At 41.8% G+C, this 24,715-nt stretch overlaps 1 protein-coding gene and 1 long non-coding RNA gene across 5 annotated transcripts in view; one reads left to right on the top strand and one right to left on the bottom strand.

Moving 5' to 3' along the window:
- The window catches only part of ELF1 (E74 like ETS transcription factor 1), a 93,807-nt gene extending 71,000 nt beyond the window's left edge, over window positions 1–22,807 (top strand). For all 4 annotated transcript variants that reach the window (XM_087755963.1, XM_087755965.1, XM_087755967.1 and 1 more), the window contains exons 6-9: window positions 4,324–4,407; window positions 7,704–7,896; window positions 8,999–9,466; window positions 20,998–22,807. In XM_087755963.1, coding sequence (XP_087612089.1) covers window positions 4,324–4,407; window positions 7,704–7,896; window positions 8,999–9,466; window positions 20,998–21,613 — 1,361 coding nt within the window. In that variant the 3' untranslated portion in view covers window positions 21,614–22,807. The remainder of the gene's footprint in view (window positions 1–4,323; window positions 4,408–7,703; window positions 7,897–8,998; window positions 9,467–20,997) is intronic.
- LOC148055877 (uncharacterized) lies at window positions 21,318–24,706 on the bottom strand. The gene is made up of 3 exons (XR_015704446.1): window positions 24,571–24,706; window positions 22,978–24,216; window positions 21,318–21,442 (listed from the first exon to the last, which is right to left on the bottom strand). It is a non-coding gene; the product is annotated as an uncharacterized LOC148055877 (long non-coding RNA).
- Between the last annotated feature and the right edge of the window lie 9 nt (window positions 24,707–24,715).

Here is a 24,715-nt window from a genome sequence, read left to right as displayed (position 1 = left end):
AACCTTCTTGGCTTGATGCTTTCATACCCTCTTTTGTGTTGTGCTTCTGCTTACTCCCACTCCTTCCTCCTCCCTAGCTGTAGGTTAGAAAACCAGCTGCTTCACAGAAAATGCGTGTTTGTTTTTGACAGTTACATCAGATAGAAAAAATACTAGAAAAGATGCATCAGCTTAGTGTTTCATTAACTACTAGTTTTCGGTGAAGTTGAGACTTCATGAGGTAGATGGTCTGGTCTGAGTGATGCTGAAGTGTTACTTCAAAATGTCCAGGGATTTGTAAGGTGCCGGTGTACAATAATTACTGTGAAATGTTATTAATTTTGTAGTGCGCTTTAGGATGATGTGCAGTCTGTGGGTGGGATTTTTTTGGTTTGGTTTTGTTGTTTTTTTGTTGTTTGTTTTTTTTTAAAGCGCAACCTGTTTCCCTTCCTTTGGTCAGTTTTGTGGCACAGCAAAAGACCGTGGTCATTTTGCCCTACCCATACCACTCATGATTTTATAGACTTCTAGCATATATATCCCATCAGCTAAACTTGTAGGGTTGCATTGTGCAGGTCATTGCTAGCAAACTGAGCCAGAATGGCACTGCCAAGTAGAGCTCCTCCAAGAAAATGTTCTCTAGAAGTGATGGGGTGATTTCACTTCCTTTCCTTGTGGGCCTTATTGCTGCAGCAGGAGAGCTGTAGCCACCCATCTGCTCAACTCCAAACCCATGTTCGGCATGATGTTTGTACTCATGAATGTCTGAGCACTGAGCTGCCGAACTACGGATGAGAAAGACAGGAAAACCAAAGGGATGTCAGAGAAAGAAACTTGGAGATTTGCTATATTAATACCTTCGGTCCCATTTTTGCTATGGGAGGTATCTGACAGTAGGTGGGCGCATAAGTTTTATATACACATTATATTTTAGATATGTACTGTTCATTGTATTTTTATATACATGATATTTTTTAAACAAAACCCTCTGAAAACAGTGCACAAAAATGTATTGAACTTTTTCTGATGTGGTATAAAATATTTCATCAGGAGGAGCATCTCACTTTCTAAATATCACATTAATTTGTAGCATGAATTTCTAAGCGGAAGTGTTTTTGCAACCATGGAAACAGGAAAGTGGAAGTACCAATTATAAATTCAATTAGCTATACAAAATTATGGTAGCCCCACACAAGTCTTAGCTCTTGCACATTCTTCATCCTTCCTCTTTGTAAAATTCTCTCCTAAAAAGGAATTTAGTGATGTGCTCTGAAAGGTAACAAATTCATGCTCTATCGAACCAAAGGAGGAAGCGTGCTAATGCTTAATGTGCTTTCAGAAAATACCTTCTTTTAAACAAAGGAAACTTATCTTGTGTGTCTCTGTTAACTGTGTTTTTGATGGTATCAGTCAGTGCCTGGAGATCATAGCTCACAGTGTAGCCTAAACCCATCATCTTAAGTATCTCTAGCCCAGATACAGAGCAGTAACATCAATACCTTTCTGTAAATGAGTTTCACATTCTTCACTGATGTCTAATTTTGGATGGGTTTCTGGTAGAGGATTGTCCATATAGGGTGTCTTGAAGTAGTCTAGGCTTGAAGTAAGAGCACCTAGAATTGCTGTAGGAGCAGTATTCATATTTAGTAGCTTAGGTTATCCCTAATCGGAACTGCATAAATTATATGGGATCAGTACTTAACGTTTCCTGAAGTTGACCAGCAGTAGTTCAGTTGTGACCTAATTGAGCCCTCATACACTTCATTTTCTTTTAATACCTGATCTCATTTGGAGGCAAAGTAATTAATTACATAAAAATAAAGATTCCCCAGTCCTTAATGGCATACATTTACACCTATAGAAGAGGGGAAACGAGGTGAGCACACAGCAGAGTCTTCCCATGACACAACTCTAAGGGGAGAAAAGCACTTAGCCAAAGTTACCCCGAAGGGACTTCTTGTGCAGCAGAAGCTGATCTGTACAAGAGCGACTTCATCTAGACATTTTAGGGAAAACAGACATTTCTGCAACCAATAATGGTGAGTGGAACAAAGCTGCTAAAAATGTACTCCAGTAGTTCTTTATTCTTTCATGTGATCATAAATGAAAAAAACAATATTGTAGGACTTCCTCCCTCCCATCTTCATTAAAATCAAGGAAGACATTACTGGCCAAGATGATGGCTGAACTTTGTGTCCTGTGCTCAGTCATGAATCCTGTCTGAACGGAAGCAAGAAAATTAGAGGACTCCAGGCATTAATAGTGTTTGCTCACTGTAGCTCCCTCAACTAGCTATCCCTCCTCCCCCATGCCCTGTCAAAAAAAGAGAAAGAAAAAGGTGCAAAGGTGGACTTAGCAAGACTCCTAATGTCCAAAGGTGAGCGCCCAAGCCAGTGTTTCTTATGACTTCTTTATAGATGCCTGGAACTCTGGAACAAAGCAGACAGAGCAGGCTGGCACTGAGCGTTTTTTTTCAGAGCTAGCAAAACCCCCTCACTCTTACTCTGCAGCAGAGCTGTTTCCTTGCTAAAACAACCCCTCAAAATGAAACCAAAAGTGGAACATCATAGTGTACAGGATTGCACAGGCCTATTGGTCTTGCCTCTGTGAAACAAACTCTTCGGAAATGCAATAAATAGAGAAAAATAAAAATATTTTTCTTTAGATCTTCAATTATGACAGTAGGTTATTTGGACTAGAAATCTGTTTTTCTGAGTCCTGTGTCTGCTTGGTCTGTTCTGCCTCTCAAAAGAGCAAAGGTAGTATGTGAATGATTTAGGTATTTTCAGTGTCCTATGGGGTCACTGCAAAACCTGATAAGAGAAATTTTTATTTCGTAAGAAAGTTCTGAAGATTTCTGATTAATTACATTATCTGTAAAAGCTGACATTCCAGGGAATGAGAACTACTAAAGGAATAGGTTCAAGGTTTTATATTGAAAAATAGAATCATAGAATCGTTAAGATTGGAAAAGACTCTTAAGATCATCAAGTCCAACCGTTAACCTAGCACTGCCAAGTCCACCACTAAACCATGTCCTTAAGCACCACATCTACCCGTCTTTTAAATACCTCCAGGGATGGAGACTCAACCACTTCCCTGGGCAGCCTGTTCCAATGCTTGACCACCCTTTCAGTGAAGAAGTTTTTTCTAATATCCAACCTAAACCTCCCCTGGCGCAGCTTGAGGCCGTTTCCTCTTGTCCTATCACTCGTCACTAGGGAGAAGAGACCAACACTCACCTCGCTACAACCTCCTTTCAGGTAGTTGTAGAGAGCAATAAGGTCTCCCCTCAGCCTCCTCCAGGCTAAACAACCCCAGCTCCCTCAGCCGCTCCTCATAAGACTTGTGCTCTAGACCCTTCACCAGCTTCATTGCCCTTCTCTGGACACGCTCCAGCACCTCAATGTCCTTCTTGTAGCGAGGGGCCCAAAACTGAACACAGTACTCGAGGTGCGGCCTCACCAGTGCTGAGTACAGGGGCACTATCACCTCCCTGGTCCTGCTGGCCACACTATTCCTGATACAAGCCACGATGCTAATACTTAATAAAATAAATACTTAAACATGACGTATATTTTTCACTCCACCTATGTTTAAGTAGTTGATTTCTCAACATTTTCAAATCAATGCTCTTCAGTCTTGTCATCGGTTGTAACTAACTTCTTCCTTTCAGTCTTCCTCACCAGACAGAGCCACCATGCTTATGACTTTAAAAACTGGTGTTTTTCAGAGCCTGTTACTGGTTCTGCTGGTCTTAACAAGCAAACAAGTGACTTTACTTGTAGCCACTGTTGAGAAGGGTGTAAAGGAGAACAGGACTGAAAAATGTTTTCTTCACATGACAGTATAGTTTGCTGCTGTCAGTGGAGACTTCCAATCTATTAAACAAGCAGACAATCTTGTTTTATCCCTCAATTCCATTTTGGTGATGCGTGAACAAGATAATGCTCTGTATTTTATCTAGCTTTTCCTGTTTAAACTCTTTCCCACAGTTAATAGCTGATTCTTCTTATCTCTTCTGTTTTAAGTGCTCTTAAGAGTACCTAAAAATCCACAGAAATTTCCAAGGTACATGGACTTTGGAAAAGTGAGCGTAATCGTTACTAGAAGTACACTAAGAGCATGGGGGGTCCGATCCTGCTGTAGAAATTGCAATAGTTCAGCATAGAACTGAGCTCTTCACTTACTAGAAATTTAATCCTCTCTGAATTGGGGAAACAAATCTCTTCCTTTTTTAGGTCCTTTCTTTTTTGTTTCGTTGGTTTTTGGTGGGTTTTTTTTATTTCGTTGGGTTTTTTTTTTTTTTAAGCTGCAGTTTGACTTACTGGTGGTTTATTCCAGGGAAGAAGCCAAAACCGTCTCGTCCTGAGTCTCCTACTACAACTCCAAACATATCTGTGAAAAAGAAAAACAAAGATGGAAAGGGTAAGTTAGAGTTGTCACTGAAGTTTTTAAAAGAATGTCGTTTCCGAGTGACCTGTAAAGAGGCTTGTGAGGTAAAAAGAAAATGGTCACTAATTTTCTTGTGATGTAAAACCAGGTCTTATGCTCAGGGGTAGTTAACATCTCCTCTTAAGGCAAGTAAAAAAGTAGAGCATGACATTTCTTGGTGAAACACCCAGTTCTTAGGGAGAATAAAGTATTTGTCATGTTAGTAGCAAGGGTTCTTGGAAACTCTTCAAGCTCCTGCAGAGGCTGCTGTGTTTTGAGTGAAGTCTTGGGGTGAAGTCTTTGCATTGTGTTAGGGTTTCTTGGGCTGTGGTTATTTTGACAGATGATCTTTGAAAACGTTTTCCATCTGTGTGTGTCTAATTCTGCATGAGGAGCTAATCAAGGCTGCCAGTTGGCAGCAGGAAGTACCAAGCCCTAAATTTTGAGGAAAGTTATAACACAGCTTGAAGACTTGGGCAGAAAACTTGCCGTTTTGATACTTCTTTCATTCTTCCTGTGTTTAAAAGGAAAAAATAAAATAAATACCACATAACTGATACAATAAATCATTTCCTGCAGACTGAACTGTTCAGTAGCGCCTGTCAGTTTTGTCAACGGCTCGGTTGCTTTGCTGTTTGGTCCGGCACCGGCACCCGTGCCCTGGCTGGCATTTGAACGGCAGCCTGGTGCCCTGGCGCCCGATGAGTTCTGCTGCGCTCAGCGGGAGCTGGAAACGAGCCTCCCCTGTGTCACCACAAGCACCTGCACGCACGCCTAGGGACTGATGTGCTTGCACGCTGTGCAGTACTTGCCAGGACAGAAGCCCAGCCAAACCTGCAAGGTGATGGCATAAGAAATTTCAGACTCTCGTGAAATCAGAAAAATTGCTACACTGACACATGAGTATGGTTTTTTGTTTCTTTTGAAGAGGGATTTTCTGCAATAACAGGAAATAAAGACTAGTTAGCAAGCAATAAATATTTAACAGGTTAATGCCAGGGTGGTGAAACACTAGAATGGGTTGCCCAGAGAGGTGGTAGATGCCCCATCCTTGGAAACATTCAAGGTCAGGCTGGATGGGGCTCTGAGCAACCTGATCTAGTTGTAGATGTCCCTGCTCATTGCAGGGGGGTTGGACTAGATGGCCTTTAAAGGTCCCTTCCATCCCAAAGCATTCTATGATTCTATGATTTTGAGTATGCGTTGTTACTGTTATGTTATGTTATGTTATATTTGAGTATGCATTATTACTGTTATATTTTTTTTAAACTAAAACCTGATTTTTAAGTAAAAATGAAACAAAAGTATCCGAGGAACTTCCAATAGTGCTCAAATGAAATAATAGAAAATATTAAAGCAGCTACCCACAAAATTAAAAGGCAGAAGGGTCTGATGTTTCTGTTGATGATAGCAAGTGTATACCATATTTCACATTTGTCCAGTGTTACAAAATTGGTGACTCAGAAGGAATTAAAAAGGAGCTTGTTGCCTGAAACCACTGCCTGTTATAAAAAGAGCTACCACAAAAGCATTTGTTTAACATTTTTGAGGAACATAGAATTGAAGTAGAAGGGATACTAATATAACCGGCTATGGCAGGGAAGCAGCTAGAAAATCATGAGATTTGCCTTCCTCTCAGTATCCACAATGTTCCCCTAAAGAGAACATGTATGCTAAAATACCAAGCCCTCCATATAATTATTTGATGGGATGCATGGAGAGAACTGAGTTTTCTACATATTTCTTGTTCTGCTGTGACTCAGAGGAGGTTAAAAAGTCTGCCTATGAGTAAAGCAGACGTGGTTTTTGCAGACAGTCCTCTTCACAGTGATTTTCAGTGGCTAAGCAGTGACAAATTTTCAGACTGCCTCGATGCAGCTGAGCATTTTTAGTCTAGACTACAACAAAAGCACCCTGGATTAAGATGGTAAGTGGCTGGGAATGCTCTCACTCCTTGCTGACCTTGTGTCTTGCCTAAGCAGTCTTAACCTTTGCCTTCCGGATATCTGGAGGCAAACAGGCTGACCATTTCATGTAAGCTGGGAGACATCTGTTGCAAAGGCAGTGTTTTTTCTCTAGGGATGCTCACTTTTCAAGTTTCCACCTGCTGAAGGAGCTGTTAACATTTTGTACTGCCAGTGCTGATGACTTTGCTGAATATTTGCAAAATATAGATACAGTAGTATGGGAGTTTCACCTCCTCTTGTTGAAAAAAGTTCAGACTGGTGGTTATTAAAGTTGAAAAAACTGCTGGGTTAAATTGAAGCTAACAAAAGAGATCCTGTCACCTTCTGATGCACTTGGGCATCATTTTTTGGGAAACTTGAGAAATCCACACACGCTGTCTTTGCTGTGTTTTTGCACGGCTACTTGTGGGAGGTGGTACTTTCATACAAGAAGTTTTTTCTTCCTTTCTCAGACTAACAACATATCACTGAGAAGCTTATGTGCAGCTTCAAGTGTCCAAAAGAACATCACACACCAAAAGCCTTAAAAAAGCGGGAAAAAGGGTCTCATTAGTTATACGAGTTTAGACTCCTTAAATGTGCTTTCGGAAAAAAAGAATATGCAAATTTTGTAGTAGTTTTAAGTATTCACAATCTGTGATTTTAATACTGTTTCTTTATATGCGGTAAACACTGAACAAATGTGATGGATTTGCACATATAAGTGTTCGTGCCTGCTTGTTTGTAAAATGAAATTCGAATGTTGTCTGCCAGCAAGTGCAAGCTCTTACTGGATTAAAAAAAAAAAATCTTTTTCTGAACTTAATTCTTGAAGGTTTGCCTACCTCAACATATGCCCCATATAAATCTAATTGTTAAAAGTAAGGATTTTGTTTAGCCGTTTAAAGGATTACAACACTCCCCTCAATTCAGCAAAGTATTTAAGCAAGGGCTTGATTTCCAGCATTTGCAGAGGATGGACCTGAACGTGTTCCTATTCAAGGTAAAGCAATAGGGTCTGCTTCTGTAACTGGATTAGGCAGGAGGGAAGCATACACATGGGTGACTAATGCTGTCTAATGTTGGGGTGACTGCAGGTTGACAGGTACCTGACTCTGTCGGTTACAGACAGTGGCTAGGGTGTTTGGGCACCCAGATCTTAATAACTAACAAGGATCCCTTCCCGTGCCCTTCCATCACTATTTCCTAGTCTTGATATATCACAGTGTATTTGTAAAGATACCAGCTTGTTAATGTTTAGATTATTTACATAATTAATAAAATATGGTCAACTAATATTTTTTCTTTTTTTTTTTTCTGTGTCCTGAAATACTTTTATTTTAGGAAATACAATTTATCTCTGGGAGTTCTTACTAGCACTGCTCCAGGACAAAGCTACATGTCCTAAATATATCAAATGGACTCAAAGAGAGAAAGGCATTTTCAAACTGGTAGATTCCAAGGCTGTGTCCAAGTTGTGGGGAAAACACAAAAACAAACCTGACATGAATTATGAAACAATGGGTAGAGCTCTCAGGTATGTGCATTTTTAATAATAGACTGTTCTTGTTGCCTTAGTGTTTGCATGCATTCAATGCCTCGTCTAATTTGTGTAACAGAAGAAAAGAGTTAGTATTCTATCAATTTGGAAAATGAAGATGTTATTTTTGCAAAATAAATAAGCGAACTAAAAGTGACCCTTACTAAGCCCAAATCAGTCACCTTCGGTCTCAGCTCAGACATTTTCAGTGCTGCTGCAAAAACTGCATCTTCACAGTCAGCCACAAAGTAAGAGACTGAAGATTCAAAGCGGGGCAAGCCTTTTACATTAAATTTGAATCTCTTGTCTCCAAAAAATCCTAAGTTCAGCCGTATTAAAGAAATTTATTTCTGCTTGTTGCAAATGATCCCGTTTCCAGTGGAAGATACAGTTTTAGAATTCAGGTCTGGTTGCGCTTCTCTGAACTTGCATGTACGGACAGTTTTAAAACATCTTATCATGTGCCTCTGCCTATCAGGCTGGGATTTTTCTCATACTTAAAAGACTGCAAAATAAGCAGACATGCATGAAGCTTCGATCTTACCTGCTGATTGATAACTGTCCAACTGAGCAGCTATGCATTCCTTTTCCCTTCACCCCTCACCTCGGTGTGCGTGATTGCAAATTGTCATATTAATTTGTAAATATAACAGCAGTAGTGCTCTCCTGTCCTGTTCCCTTTGCTTTGTTGTAGCTAAAATGTCTGCCTGTGCTCACTGGTGAATAAGCATGAATTCAGGTAACTGAAAGAACTGTATGAGTTAAGAGAAGAATTACAACTTTCAGGCAACTTTTAAAGTGTGTGAGTTGATAGCAGAGCTGCCAAGTCACGGAGTTCTTCTCTTTCTCCTCAGAGTTATTTGAGGTTGAAATGAAACAGTGACAAGAAATAGCAGTAAAAGAAAGTTGTTTGAGGAAAAAATATGCTATTAAGTTGGCCACTCCTTTATAATGAAGAAACTAGGCACTTAAAATATTGCTTACTTGTTACTGCTGGTCTTATTTTCTGGGGGGTGGGGGGTGTAGCCTCTTTTTTGTTTGTTTGTTTGTTTTTTGGCAAAAAACACTGTGTAACTTGATGTGTGTACACTTCAAACAGATACTATTACCAAAGAGGAATACTGGCTAAAGTAGAAGGTCAGCGCCTAGTATATCAATTTAAAGAAATGCCAAAAGATCTCATCTATATAGATGATGAAGATGCCAGCCCTAGCACTGAATCATCAGATTCAACTCTGCTCTCAACTCCTGTGGCCAGTAGAAACCAGTCGAGCAGATCTAGAGCATCTGCAAACGCGGGAACAAAGGGAGGATCAACCACCGTGCTAAAAACAGGAAACTCGAAGCCTGCTAAGCTGAAGGAGCACGTAGAAGTTGTACAGCAGCAAACACCTGGCTTGACTTCAGAAGTTTTGAGGACAATGCAATCTCCACAGCCAGTACATCCTACTCAGCTTTTTCGGACAGTTCATGTAATGCAGCCATTGCAGTCCCTCGCAGAAGGACATGCAGCTGTAACCAGTAATGTTCCGGATGAAACGTTAAATCCCTCGGTTCAGAATATAAGGTAAGAAAATGTACAGAAAATAAATGTATGAATAATAATAAATTCACTAGATGGTGGCTAGATGGACTAGATTCTTTGTTGTGCCTCAAAAAAATGCTCGTCTCCCAGTATGGTTGAAGCAAAACGGTGTCTTTGTGGCTGATCCTAGGAATTGGGAGTTACTACAGCGTACTGCAACTTGTAACACTCATAAATGCTCTGTCTTTGGTGGAGGGACGCGCATCTTTCCTGCATCTGGCCTGATGCCAATCCTTTAGAGAGGAAAAATACACAACTTCTCTTTAAAATTGGTATCATCGGTTCTGTGCTGCAGCAGAGGCAGTATTTTCATGGCTCTGCTTTTGCACTGACTGTTTCGTGTCTTCACTTTTGAATTATACATGGTGCGTCTGCATGATCCCTTCAAAAAGATTTTCCTTCTTCTTGATTTTTCTTCTTAAGAATTTTTTGTCATCTCTTTCATCTTTTGTATTGTCCCCAGTTACAACAAGGGAAAGCTCCGTGTTATCTACTCTAGCATTTTGCTGCTGTTACAAGAGCACGTTCTTTCGATTTTAGAAAACAATTAACAGAGTAATCTCATGGGAGCTGTGTATCTGCAGACTATTTTGGGAGACAGTCATGCTTCCACACTTAATTTGTAAGTCAACTGGCTAACACTACACAGCATCATGACTCCTTTGCACCTACCTGTTAGTAGCAGCATCCTAATTGAAGAAGCTTTAAAAACAGTCAGTTAAGCCTGGTTTTACCCTAGCCCGAGGCGTCCCCTGATGGAGCTCTTTCATCTCCACTGACTACAAAAGACCTAAACCAAATAAATGTTCTTGTAATCTAGGCCCCTCACAGGAATGTCAGAGTTGTATATGGTGATTCTGTTGTTTCAGGAAAGCTTCAGGATATAATTCAGGAGCTGAACATTCTTAATGAATTACGAACGTCACTTTTTTTTGAGATTTGCTGTGTTAACATCACCGTTACAATGGTTATCATTTTGTGCTCCAAAATGGCAATAATGCTATGTCCTGCTCCCTTCCTCTATTCTTTCCTTTGAAAATTACATCCAGAGCCACCAATAGATTTGGAGTGGTACTGACTATCTGGGGTTAACCATGCAATTTTGTCAGAGAGAAGTAAGTAATGACACTAATGAGACCAAATAATTTCTTCGTTTCCAAAGAATAAGCTTTGTTCTCTCATCTCTGCTACTAGAGGGATACCGTAAAAGCTACCCAGTTGTTAAAACTCCACTTACATAAAAGGAAAATCCAGAATAGTAATAACAGCTAGGTTTTTCAGAAGAACTGAAAGAAGAACTGAAACTGTTTAGATCAGCCTCCAGTGACTGATATAATAGAATCAATAAGAAATGCTTTAGGAGATAACCAAGTAGTTGAGGAAGCTGAAGATTTATGTATAGGAAATTACAAACCAAGACTGCAGCTTCAATCAAGAAAAAAATGTTATACTCTCTCTTCTTTCCTTGGGGTACAAAATACCCCAAACTTTAAAATTATCCCTTGACTTCCTAGTTTTAATCCTGGTTTGTTTTTTGTTTTTTTTTTAATTTCCTTAAAAATCATGAAATGTTTTCATTCACACTGCAATATGAAAAATTCACACTGAAAAGAGAAATTCACTGGTTAGTGAAGGCTGCAAGGGAATAAATACATTGCGCCATGACAGGAAAAATATTTTTCATAGTTACTGGTAGGCACTGTAAAACAAACTGGAAATAGTTACCATTTTTAAGTAGACAATATCTGTTTTCCTTTGTCTTTTAATTCTAAAATGCATGACTTGAAAACAAATTGTGTTTTGGTTATTGTTCTAACCAACTAGAATTAGTTCAAGATGCACATAGGGGAGGGAAGGGTTATATTTGATCAAAAGTTTATGTGAAAGATAATTAAGAAGAATCTGGCAAAAAAAAAAAGACCAGTTTTGGAATTCATTTAGAAAATTAATAAAAATTTGCATCAAGGTGATGTCTTGTAAGTTTTTTAAAGCTTAGGAATGAAGCTACTCTGTACAGTGCAATCCTATGATTTCAGGGTTGATGAAGGATTTAATTACTTGTAAAAAGTTGACTAGGGCAATATAGTGAAAGGAAACAAGTACAGACATAACTGAAGCTATACAGTGCCATTTAAGTCAGTAGAATAATGCTATTAAACATTATAGGGGGAAAGTTCAGCAATTTGCACAGTTAAATAGCTCTAGGCTAGACCTCCACTAGATTATATATAAAAACCAATATCAATAATATAGATGGTATAAAAAATGGTAACAACAAACAAAAGTATCTGTAAGACCTAATAAGGCAGGCAGGCAAGAAGTCCAGCCTAGCATTTGGAAAGCTTCTCAGTGACATTATGACATCCAATTATTGCATTACGGTATTTCACAATCGGACCTTGGGCAATAAGTGAAGGGGAAAAAAGTAGTAGAGATGATACACGTGTGAAGTTCGAATGAAGTAAAAGCCTTAAGGCCTTAGGGTTCTCTGTTGCGTGGGTTCTAATCCATTGTTTGTAACTTAAAACATTATTCCATTAAGTCTTCAATTACACTTTCCTTAGCCAAGATGACAGAGCATCTCAGATGAAGGAAAAAAAAAAAAAAAGACCCACTGGATCTTTTCAGTACAGTATGTAATTTCTGAATGGTATAGAAGTATTGCTAATTAAGAAAGAGTGTACTAAGGTGTCTGCGCAGTTAGAGTGAAAATAAAAACCACAACCCAGATTTTTTTGGTGTGCTTTTAATCAGGATTGGCCAAGCTGCAAACCAACATGCTGATGAGTCCTGTGCAGTAGTCACTGCCCATTCCAGGCTCTAAAAATACAGTTTATGACAGATACGTTTCTGTTTAGTTTCAAAATGCAAACTTCAAATAGTTTGGTCAGGTAGAATGGCACACTGAACATTTTTTGGAGCATATGTTTTAGGTCTTGTTTTATAATAAGGCTAAAACAAAGGAACTGGATTTTGGGTTTGTTTGTTCAAACAGCTATAAATCTCTAGCAGTTGAATGTGTTTGTGTACATGTTCTGAATTGCTGCAATGGGGCTTCCATAAGGGTTGAAATGAATGGTCTACATGATTTGAAAATGTACAGCAGGTATGATTGCCATTATGGAATAAGAGCTGGCAAATGTTCTGACGTATGCACGCTCTCTGTAGGGTTGTGGTTGGAGTCACTTTATAGTAGTTTTATAAGGAAGCACGAGGACAAATAGCAACATTGGTTGCCAGTTGGTGTTCAGAGGCTGGGGCATGTAGACAGTCAAGGTCATACGGGCGAAACAGCAACCAGGGTTTGGGAATGATCCTCAGAAGGTTTTCTGATGCGTACTCGTTAGTGGTTGGGCTCCACTTTGAAGCATGAACATCTTGGACCCATATAATTTGTCTTGTGCAATGTAGCTTCTAAAGTTTTATTCATAAATGTTCTTCCCTCTTCTTCATGGAAATAAATGGTCTTCCCTCTGCAGCAATTTGCTTCTGTTGTGTTGTGAGAAGAAAAAAAACATAGAGAAAATATGGAGGATTTTTCAGGTCAAAACAATTGTCATCTTAACACTTAACCATATCCTTCAGAGAAGAAGTCTGAACATGCATCTTCTCTTCTGAGGGACTTGGTAAAAGAATCGTATTTGAAGAATGTTGTGAAGGGCTCGTGTCACCATCCCTCCCCTGCAGTAGGCGGCATTGCCTGGTAAAGTCTACTCCCAGAGCATTGCTGGGAGAGCGTGGCAGCCGTTCCCCAGGGCCTCGTTGCGTTTCTCAAAGAAATGGGCATGCCAGTGAAAATCAGGGGTTGGTTCTTCACAGGAGATGGGCAGTGGCTTCATTTATAGCGGCACAAAGCTTTGACAGAGTTTTGTGTACTTTGAGGGGAGGGTAGTGTCTTACTCTGAAGTGGAAAGGTCTTGGCTTTTGGATGGCTTTTGAGGGGCTATTTATACGAGCTTTGGTGGTGCTGCGTGCAGGGGAGACAAGGAGAAGTGTCGCTCGCCAGGGATAGATGCCTGTTCTTCAGCCTCAGTGCTTAAACAGAAAGGCTGTGATGTGGTGCTAACCCAAGCTTGGGAAACGGGGCCGGAGCAGGGTCAGGTCATGCGAACTGGGTTTTTCCTAACCAGGGAAGACATCTAGCATCCGCAGTGGGAATATTCGGAATTGCAAACTTGCTGCTGTTCTGCAGGTCTAACCGCTCTGGCTTGGTGGATGCAAGCAACAGTTACTGCAGTCTCCAGTCGTGTAACTGGGAGCTGAATTTGGCACCATATTTCCAGCGATAAGACAAAAATAAAAATGCTTCTCTGGATGAGCATTTTATTTCTAACTTTTTCCAATGAGTCAGCTTTTTTTCAGGAAGGAAATAAAAAGTGTCTTCGAATGTAGCGCTTGTAAAATTGTTCTGTTTAAACCAGAATAACTGACACAGGTTAACCAGAATATCTGGTTTATTGGAGTAATCGTGTTTTAGCTTGGAATTCGGAGGCACTGAAGTAGGCCTAGAATTCAGCTCCATGTTCATTGGGTCATTCTGAGTGTAAATGGCATCCTTTTTGTTGCTCCAGAAAGTGTACCTCTCCCATAAGGCTAGGGACTTACCTTGTCATGGTAGTCTAGGACATCGTACAGGGCTCCAAGGTGCCTGCGTTTGGGCAGTGAAATTGCTCCCTTAAATGACTAGGGCTGCAGATAGAGAGAGATGCATTTTCATTTACCTTTAATCTAGAGTAGTAGTGATTTAAGACGGAGTGTCTTCTGGATGGAGTGAAAAGAGGTTCTTATGTTACTAACAGTTCAGAGAAGATCATATTGTGAGTAATTTAAAATTATACATCTCTATTTGTTATTGACTGTGTGGGACATAGCTGAATCTTGTGGCTGGCAGCTCTGTATACCAAGAAACTTCCAATTAGCTGACTGCTGACAGATCCTGTGCAATGCTTTAGCAGACTTCAGTTTTTAAACACAATGTTGCTATCAAAATTCAGTTTATTGTTTCTTTTCTGTATTTTCAAGTTGTCATTGTGATAGCTTGGACAGAGCATGTTAGAAGACCAGTATCCTGACTCTGTTCTGTAGCTGGGGGAAAAGCTAATACAGACTACAGAGGACCAGTGGGATATGCTTTGTGTGTTCCTTTCTGAACTGGAGAACCGCTACATGATGAATCAGCCACAGCTTTCATCTTGACCTTTTTGCAACCTTTGGGGTAGAAAACGTTGCAGTAATTCGTCCTGGAGGTGACACAAGCATGGACCGCAATGGCAAGATCCTCCTTCAAGAGGAGAAGGAAGTAGCTGAAGGTGAATCGTGTTTTTTCTGGGCATGAACATTCTGTGTAAGAACAGTGATGAAGCCAACACTATGCCAACACATTGGATTGTCCTGATAAGCAGAGGGAATTACCTTTGAAAGTCATGTCTACTCCAAGCAAACACATATGCTTTCTGCTGTTGTTCCATAATCTGTTTCTGTGTCCAGGCTATGATGTATTGGTGGTCTGACTGCAGCTATGCTGATGCTGAAAAATAGACAGATTTGTCTAGCATGAGTTTATCAACTCTGAAAATGTGATTACAGCTGCTATTTTAAATGAAGTGTCTTCATCTTGTGCCTTGTATAGACGTTAGCTTGTGTAAGTTGTGCAGTGAATGTCACCGTTATGTTCTGTAATCATACTTTACACCCTGTCTATATTGGTTTTGCTCGAGCTTGCATAGCCACACGACAGAGGGAGGCAGTCTGGCGCTGTCCTACTGAGATTTTGCATTGACCATCTGCTTTCAGTCCTTTTTCCCTAAATAAGAGTGAGAGGCAAATCTGCATCACGTCAGCTAATGTTGTAGCTCATCACTCCTCTGCCATTCCTATAGGTATGCTGAATAAAAACCGTCAGTCTTGGTAAAGAGCTCACTAGGGCTCCCTGGGACCTGATGGGGAACATGAGCGAAGGAGTACGATGCCAGCTGAGGACTTCTAGATAATCGAAAGCAGCTCTTGGCTAATATTTGGAAGGCCTTACTTTGATCGGCCAGCATCAGTGCATGTGCTTTGCTTCTGTGTCGAGTTAGACAGTAGTCTTCCCGTCGGTGCAACAAGGAAGGAGGTTGTAGTGAGGTGGAGGTCGGTCTCTTCTCCCTAGTAACAAGCGATAGGACAAGAGGAAATGGCCTCAAGCTGCGCCAGGGGAGGTTTAGGCTGGATATTAGGAAAAACTTCTTCACCAAAAGGGCAGTCAGGCATTGGAACAGGCTGCCCAGGGAAGTGGTTGAGCCTCCATCCCTGGAGTTATTTAAAAGATGGGTAGATGTGGTGCTCGAGGACATGGTTTAGTGGTGGACTTGGCAGTGCTAGGTTAACGGTTGGACTCGATGATCTTAAGGGTCTTTTCCAACCTTAACGATTCTATGATTCTATGATTCTATAAGTTGGATCTTCATGCTCCAAAGGAAGGCCTGAAGTAGCAGCTCTCCAGCACACCGACGAGCAGATACTGTTGGATCTGGCTCACTGCTGCTGTAGCCTTCCCCAAAGGAAGGGAAGCAGGTGATTGTTGCAAAGAGCTGGTCTCTGTCATCTCTTAAGTGAAGGCTTGACTGCATTTCAAGTTTCAGGATGGTGAGGAAAATGCCCTTCCTTGAGGCAGGCGTTGGTCAGAAATAGGCTGATGTGATCTCAGTGGGCTTCTACAAGAAACTCGCATTTAGCTTACAACAGGGTGTGTTTCTCAGAACACATTTACAACTTCTATCACAGCCAAGACTTTGGTTATAAGCAGACATTTTGATCTGATTTTCCTGCAGCTGAGAAGACCTTTCTTAAGCCCATTTCTGATTTAATTTCTGCAGTAGGTAGGAAGAAGGCCACTTATGGCAGAAGGGACTTCAAAATCATGTAGACAGATTAATTTTGTTTCTGCACAATGAGAAGCTATCCACAGGAGCGCTCTCTACATATCTTTGGCACTGTCGAAAGAGGTGAAGTTTCTGCAGGTCTCTGTTAGTAGCAAAGTTTCTGAGTTTTAATTCAGGTGAGTGCAGTTTTGAAAAATTCTGGAAAGAAGACTGTAAGGCTGTGTGGGTCAGTAAAAAGGACACCAGACTTGAGAGTTGAGTCCTCTGTCTCTGTCCTCGTGACGTAAGAAATTATCTTGTCCAGGCAAAGAGCTAGACAAGAACAGGCAAGTTCTGCCCTCCCTTTGGAGGAGGCCGTGTTCAGACTGGGCATGAAGGCGTCAGGAGCCTTCGTGCCTCTCCTGGACAGCTCCCCCTAGATTGCCTAGCAGCTCCTGTCTGCGTGGCTTGTGCTATAGAAGGGCCAATGGCTATGACACAGTACGTTGGGGTGAAGTATTGACAAGATTGTTGATGACTCTGAGGATCACGTACATGAGGACAGCTGTGGAGCAGTTTGCAGTGACGGTAGAGCACCTGAGTTGCATTTGGCTGATGTTTCCTATAGCCGTGCAAAAGAGAGAGCCTCTTGACTCTGGCATCTGAAGTGATTCTAACAAGCACATCCCACCCCTTCACCTCCCTCGCTCTTCCTAGCTTGACTGAATGAGTTGTTTGCAACCAGTTAGTCGAACAAATGGGGAAACTCCCTGGAAATTCACCCGTTTATCTCAAGGCCATCGTTTCCCCTATAGCTGTAGGCTGAACAATGTGTATGTTGGAGAGGGAATTCTCCTCTGTTACCTCTCTCTATGTATTTCTTAATATTGCCTTGTTTCATTTTCTTATTGTGCTGTGAAATACTTTGTTCACCTTGTCTTGTAGCTTCAATATTTTTTGGTATCTTCTCCCTTTCTCCATTTCATAAATTTCACATAAATTACCATGAATGAACTTGGTTTTCCTGCCTGTCACTTATTGTTTGCTTTATCACTAGTTACCTCTTGATGAGCCAGTATGATATTGCACAATTCTAGGCTGTTAACAGTACCAAATGGACCAAGAAATAGATGATCATTTTCTGCCAAGCTAAAATGACTTCAGAATTTTTGTCATTCTTTTCTCAGTTGCAACCAGATTGTTTTATGACAGCATTTCCTTTTCAGCACTGTTGCTCAATGCTCTTGTTCTTTTTGTAACCTCAGCAGGAACTTTTAAGGTAATCACCCAATAGATTTGTACCTTAGAGTAGGAAGGGCGTTAGCAAATTGACAGTGAAATTCAGAAGCATAGCAAAATGCACAGTTTAAAGCACCTTAAATAATGTAGCCCGGTGTTAACAGATCACCTTAAGTAGCGTGTACTTTTTTTTTTTTTTTTTTGTAAAACAGGCAAAACGATTAACCAAACCTGTATTTTTTTCAAGGATATTCAAGGCAAATAGTTTGAGCAGATAGATTTTTAGTTTGCAGACAGACACAGTTGTCTGTAGTGTTTCCAATTAAGGCAAATGTCTTGCGTGACCACCATTAGCATAAATAACAACGTGTATTTGTGGTGCTGTGCGATACTTAATCCTGTGCTTGTACAGACATCTGCTGCATGCTTTCCCTGTAGCAAGCTCACACTCTGTGTGTGTGTATACATGTATGTGTATATACATGTTTATATACTTGTGTATCATATATATGTATCTTGACTGATGGAGAAGATAGAGCATCTGGAGTAAACTATTAGTCACAGTATGACGTACAAGTATGGGACCTGCTTTGAGGAGAAATAAAATGGCTTAACATCAATATGCAAACACTGATCGCAGTGTGCTGAGACAAACTGTCTGGTTCGGTCCTCTCAGAGCTGTTGCTCGTAGTGCTTTGCAGAATACCTTCTGCATTGATCGGATCCAGTTCACACTTTTTGAGGTTGTCCTTTACAGCCATTTAGCAGCTAGAAGATTTTTACTATTTTGTTTCAAAACAAAACAGCTAAAGAACAAGGAAGTAGCTTCAAAATAATACTTGGATGGCATACCAGCACAGGCTAGCAGCTTCAGCTGCTGCTTTCAAAACTGCAACTATTGAGTTGATCTTAATCCTTCAGGCTCAAGTAAGTTTCTTCATGGATTAAAGAGCTGGCATGGTATCTACTCTGATACTTTTAATGCTTTTCTGATGGCAAGTGTCTGTCAGTTGTCTTTCTTTCATAGCTGTTCCACTTGCATTGCTCGTCTCTGTAGACTTTCCTGGTTTCAGCTGCATCTATGTGACGTTTTGATTTTACTGCAAGTTTGTTTAACTGTAGGTAGTTTTACTTTTTTTTTTTTTTCCATTTTTTAAAAAAGCTAGTGGATGCCTTCATCCTGTTACTGCTTCTGACACAGACATTTGTGATTTTTATGTCAAGGTCCCAGGGGATTTGCTGGGGGGGGGGGGGAAGTTAGCACTGATAGCCCTTAGCAGACTTGGTGCGAGCCATGGTGCTGTCATTCTCAGCCTTGCACTTTAAGCTTGGCTGTTGGTATTTGCTGTGCAGCACCAAGTTCTCCAGAAGTTGGAAGGAAAGAAGCGACCATTCTAGCTGGTGCTTCACCTCCAGCCAGCCCCCATTTCCATGAGCTTCTTCCTTGGGCTGCCTCCAGCTGTGTGAAACAGGAGCTCAGGATTGACTCTGGTGTCAGTCACATCAAATTTTGTGTCCTGGTTATTATGGCCTCTGTGACGAGACCTGCGTGGGAACCTCATGGGCAAGGATTTGGATTTGTTTTGCTATAGCAGCATTCCTGGGTACTGCAGCCTTCTTTCTCGGGAGGAAGAGAAAGCTACAGATGCAGATTTTGTTCCTTGTATTACCAAGCCACATAGGAGGTGGGGAAAAGCTTGCCTGCAGCAGGGACTGGCAGCTGGAGGATGTGCAGGGAGTCCTGATGTGCTCTGAGCCTGATACCAGCTGGGTTACTGGAGCTGCTCTTGCTGGAGCAACCTTCTGAGCTCAGAGCTAGAGGCTTTTCCCAGAGAACTGAACTGGGAGGGACATGGGAAGTCCTCTACAAAATATTGCTTCACTTGTCTCTGCTGCTGCAGTAAGAAAGGGGGAATGCAGCTCCCTGTGCAGCTGGACTACTGCCAGCAGCAGCATCTGCATCCACATTGCCCCACAGCTTCAGTATCACAGAAGTCCTGCTTTGGTAAGCTTTTTGTTATAACTGTGATAGCCAGAGCATGGTTTGACATTGGAGTTTTTAATATGCTGACTGATCTGACTGGTCAGCGGCTAAACGCTGGCAAATAGGATTTCACAGAGCTGTAAAAAGTAGGTACTGTAAAAAGTAGGTACTAGAAGGGCTATAGAAAGGAGGGCATTCCACAGTAATGTATAGTAGGCAACCCTTACAGCATAACTGAGGACCAGTCTTCAGAAGGAATAGCATGCAGTATTGTGCACGGACTTGAAAGTACAAATGTTGACAAATAAATGGCTTACCATCTAAAGTGATTTCAGCAGGGGTAGAAATAAGCTAGGAGGTAGTTATTTTTGGTTTTGGTCAGTGTCAAATATGTTCAAGAAAACACAAAGGAGAGCTTAAGACTAAAAAGGGGGAGGAGGGCAGGCAGGAGAAAACACTGAAGAGAAGCAGGAAGGTTGGAGGGAACTTTGCAGGACAAGCAGAAGGAAAGAAAAAGATGGTTGGAGACAGCGTGGCCTGGTGGGCTGGAGCGAGCTGTGGGAGGGTGTCAGAGCAGTTACCCTTCCCGTCCTCTTTCCCTCCCCTGGAAATAATTTGCTTCACGAGGAGTATGTTGTGGTTTGGGTTTTTTGTTTGTTTGGTTTGTTTTTATTTGCATGACTGGAGTGTATGTGTTTCAGCCACATCTCTAAGTCACCCTTGTCCATTGTAGTAGTTGTGTACTTCAGCAATATGGCTGTTAATCCTCTAATGTTGCCCTCCAGCTCTACGTATATAGAAAGTAACGTGGTACCAAGTCTGCGAGCCTGCAACTGATGGAATCATTCCTAATTTAAACTGATGTTTTGGGAGCAAATTCTGTTCAGTTGCTTTACCAGAAGGAGCATACAAGCCTGGCAGACAGAGAACTGTGTGTCCTAGGAGTCTGAGAAGGTCCTGACCAGACTCACTGTTACAATGCAGATACTTTGCATATAGGTAAATGTATATACAGATGTCAGGAGAACTGAGGCCTGACTTAGGAATTATTTAGGCTCATGACTTACAAATTACTTAGGGTACCTCATGAAATCGATGGCAGATGTGTGGTGGGTCACGCTTTGATGTTGGTTGATGCGTGAGGAGGAGGTCTTAGATGCAGTTCCCAGGTTTTCCGATGAACTACTGACCGTCTCAAAGGCAGGCTGTTCAGTTTGGCGATGGTAGTATTGTTCCTGCAGGGTACCTGTACTTTGGGAACTGTGTTGCTGAATTCGGGGGTCAGGTCCAGTTTTTGTTTTGTTAGGAGAGCGACTGCTACCTCTTTTGGAACCGTTGGGTAAATGAAATGTTGATGACGCCAAGTGGTTTTTCAATAGTAAATCTATAATTATTTTTCAAAACTCAGCATGGAAGTGTTCTGACCCTGTCATCTTTTCTAATTTTAATAGGACTTTACAGACTCCAACCCAAGTTCCAGTGGTTGTTTCTCCTGGAAATCAGCAGCTGCATACTGTAACACTCCAGACAGTGCCTCTTACGACAGTGATAGCCAGCACAGATCCAGCCTCAGCAACAACGCCCCAAAAATTCATTTTACAAGCCATTCCTACTTCACAACCCATGACGGTTCTTAAAGAAAACGTCATGCTACAGTCTCAGAAGCCAGTCTCGCCTCCTTCCTCGATTGTGCTGAGCCCAGCACAAGTTCAGCAGGTGCTCACCAGCAGCGTGCAGACAATTTGCAATGGCACAGTCAACATGGCTTCGTCTCCATCCTTCAGTGCCACTACCCCCGTGGTAACGTTTTCGCCTAGCAGCTCACAGGTGGTAGCTCATCCATCGGGCACGGTGATCACTTCGGTTATTAAAGCACCAGAAACGAAACCAATTGGCCTACAAGGGGTGGTAAAAGAAGAAGACAGTGACAAATTAGATGATACTGAGCAGTCGGAGCAGAGGTTCCAGCAGCAACCGTTTGTGATGGTAGTGTCCAGTGCGAATGGTTTCCCATCTAACGTGCAAGTGAAGCAAGAAAGTGAGCCATTGGAACCGAATTCATATTAATAAATAAATAACAGACCCTGTGGATGATTATTTTCATAAATGTGATGGGACCTTTTCAGTTATGTATATATGATTTGATTCAGAAGCAAGATGTTGCAAAGCTACTTAATTTCTGCAGTTAATTGTTAGAATTCATGCTTTAGAATGGATTTTGATTTTCTGTTAATTGCTAAATGTTATCATACAAATAAAATTCTATATTACTCATGTTTCAAAATACAGGCATGAAGGAACATGCTTTTTACGCTATGAAGACTTTCTCCTGAGGTTGTTGGCCAAAGTTTCAAACTTCTTTCTTACTGTACGTTTTCAGTCTGTTGCCGATTTACATTGCAGTAACGTTATTATAACCTTTTCTGTTTAACCTGTACGTGTATCACTTAACTTTTGAAGCGACAGTTACTTTTAGTGTGGGACATGTCTTTTCATTCCATGTGTATGAATTTTTATGATCAAGTATATGTTTCATACCAGTGAATTACACCAGTTTTAGACTTGGATAACCAGGTATCCTCTTGCATTTTTTGCAGCACAAGCTCTTGTGTGTGCAAAATGGAATATACACTCCTATTGAGAGTAGATGAAACATTTATTTCAGTAATGGACAATGCCATGTCTATATTTTATATGAAAACATCAGATATATTTAATTACAGAAGCTAACGGCATCACTACAGGTGCAAACATTTCATGCCATTTTGCGACTATGAAGCTTAACAATCTTGCTTTCTACTTCAGATTATTTTGTAAGGGGGGAGGGAAATGAAATATATACAATTTATCCAGGTATTTGGAGATTAATACTGCTAAGAGTTCTTTTTTTGATTGTAAATAATGTACATTCAATTTCAGAAGGAAGTTTTTCCAGCTAATTTGTTTCCATACAAATTTTTGATAGATGCAAATAAGATCATTATGTTTAGAGGTCTAATGTTATATGTATTCATAGTACAGAGTGAATTTGTATTTAAAGACAAATTTTTAAATGATGGAGCCCTCTGAACCTTGGGTCCTTGTCTTTTGTATTTTTAATTGGTTTATTATGAAAATAAATCAAATGGGGAACCATTTTTCTGTATTTACTCTGAAATGTTTTTATATTTATAATAATGTTTGGATGATCATCATAAATGACCAAAATACACTGAGAAATAGGGCAACGTGATTCATCAGTGTCGGTCTGGTAGGCTATGAGCAATTCACAAATCACTTGTGAACAGACTCGAATGCACCCAATATGCCGTGGGTATCCTTTGAAATAGCAGTGTTGTACGTTTTTGTAGCTCAAATGAAAGCTGCGATAAGTCCAGAAATGGGAGTTAGACTTCTCCTTTTCCATCACTTCCCAATATGTTACAACCAACCTGAAACTTCCAACGTAATTCTGGGGTGCCATTGATCGCAAAGGCCTTTGTAACTTCTGTAACACAACTGTTGGCCCAAACCACTGGGTCTTCAAAACCATGCATATTGCAATGTTTCAGCAGGAGGTGGATTAAAAATAGATATGATGCCTGGTAAGATAAGTGGAATGTAAAATTAAAGGAAATATGACTTTCTGTGATTGAATTCATGCAGTTTTATTGATTGGTTCATGAGGTTAAAGATAAGCATACGAGTACTAGAAAAACTAATGGGAGCAGAACTGTGGCAGACAGAGTTTGGTCTAGTTGAACAGAAGTAACTCTACAAACTATGGCATGAGCAGTTCTCTGCCCCAGCTGCCCTGTTTCTTGGCAGCTGAAACCGCCCTGTTTAATTCAGTGTTTCTTCCCTCTGACTCCCATGCAGTCAGGCTTCCACCTGCAAATCCCACGTACCTCACCCCGTTTTCAGGAAGGCTGGCCCTACCCAAACCGAAGCGACGGCTGCCAGCTGACGGGTCGTTGTTTATCTGGCAGCGCTCCCCGCAGCTGGGGAGTGCTGGCAATAGCGCTAGGAACGCGAGTAGAAGCGTATCTGATACAGTTCTTATCCTGAGGGCTATTTCAGACTGACAAAAGAGAGGCTAGTTTTTTTAATCCAACTAAAGCAGGGACTTTTTCCTGTAGTACAAGTATTTCATAATACTAGGAAACCTGAAGTGATAATGCTTGACTGACATTAATGTTTTTAAACGTGGGGAAGTTTTGCTAATTTACTGGAAACATGAAAAAAAAAATAAATCACACCATAAGGTTACAACTTTGCCAATTTCTTGCCATAGATGCAACTATTACAGAGGGAAAATAATCTATCAATCAGCCACGTTTATGTCAGTTGGAGAAGTGGAGACAATCTCCAGCAGACAGTAACGTCTCTCCAACAGCAAACTCTTGCGTAACCAACAGTAAATGAAAATCGCTCCCTTCCCACGTCCCTCAGGCTCCAGCCTACCAGCCGGCTGTAGCCGTGCTTCTGGCTCTCCCGAGCCCGGCAAAGGAGGGGAAAAGCTGGAGGAATCATAAAACCAGGGCTCACGTTTGGAGTTTGAGCAACTCCCCCCCCGTCACAGCTGCCTTTGTGCCTGTGGCAGCAGCCAAACAAAACACGCCATCGCAAATCCCAGCCGCTGCTGACTCCGAAAAACTGAGGCTGCCGTTCTTTGCTGCGCGCGTGTGAGGCTGCGGAGGAGAAAAAAAGGCACTTTTTTCCTGAGGCGTTTCACGGAAGGGAGCCCGGGGAGGAGGGGAAGGAGGAAGAGGAGGAGGAGGGAGGCAGCCGGGGAGGCCTCAGGCTGCCAGCACCGCCTCAGCGCCGGGCCCGGCCCGGCCGTCCCACCGGCTGGGACGCAGCTGCCAGGCGGCCGGAGGCGCTCGCTGAGGCGGAGCGGCAGCGGCGGGTGCTGGCGCCCTTCGGGCTGGGGCGAGAGGAGGCGGCTGAGCTTCAGACAAGCCCGGTGCCTCCCGGGAGGGCCGCCCCTGCGCCGCGGCCACGAACGCCTCAGCCCTCACCCCCCGTTCCCCTCAGGCTCGCACCCCAAACGGCTGCGGCGCGGCTTCGTCAGCTGTCTGCTCCTTCCCGTGTCTGCGGGGACCCCGTCTGGGAGCCGGGGCAAGATTTTCGGCAGGGAAGGAGCCGCCAACCGCCACCGCGCCGCCATCTCCCTCAGCGCCGCCGGGG

Source organism: Nipponia nippon, unplaced genomic scaffold (genome assembly GCF_047370975.1).
Source record: "Nipponia nippon isolate SJK-2023a ecotype South Korea unplaced genomic scaffold, ASM4737097v1 scaffold_2, whole genome shotgun sequence".
Classification (NCBI taxonomy): Eukaryota; Metazoa; Chordata; class Aves; order Pelecaniformes; family Threskiornithidae; genus Nipponia; species Nipponia nippon.
This window is presented reverse-complemented; position numbering and strand designations above follow the sequence as displayed.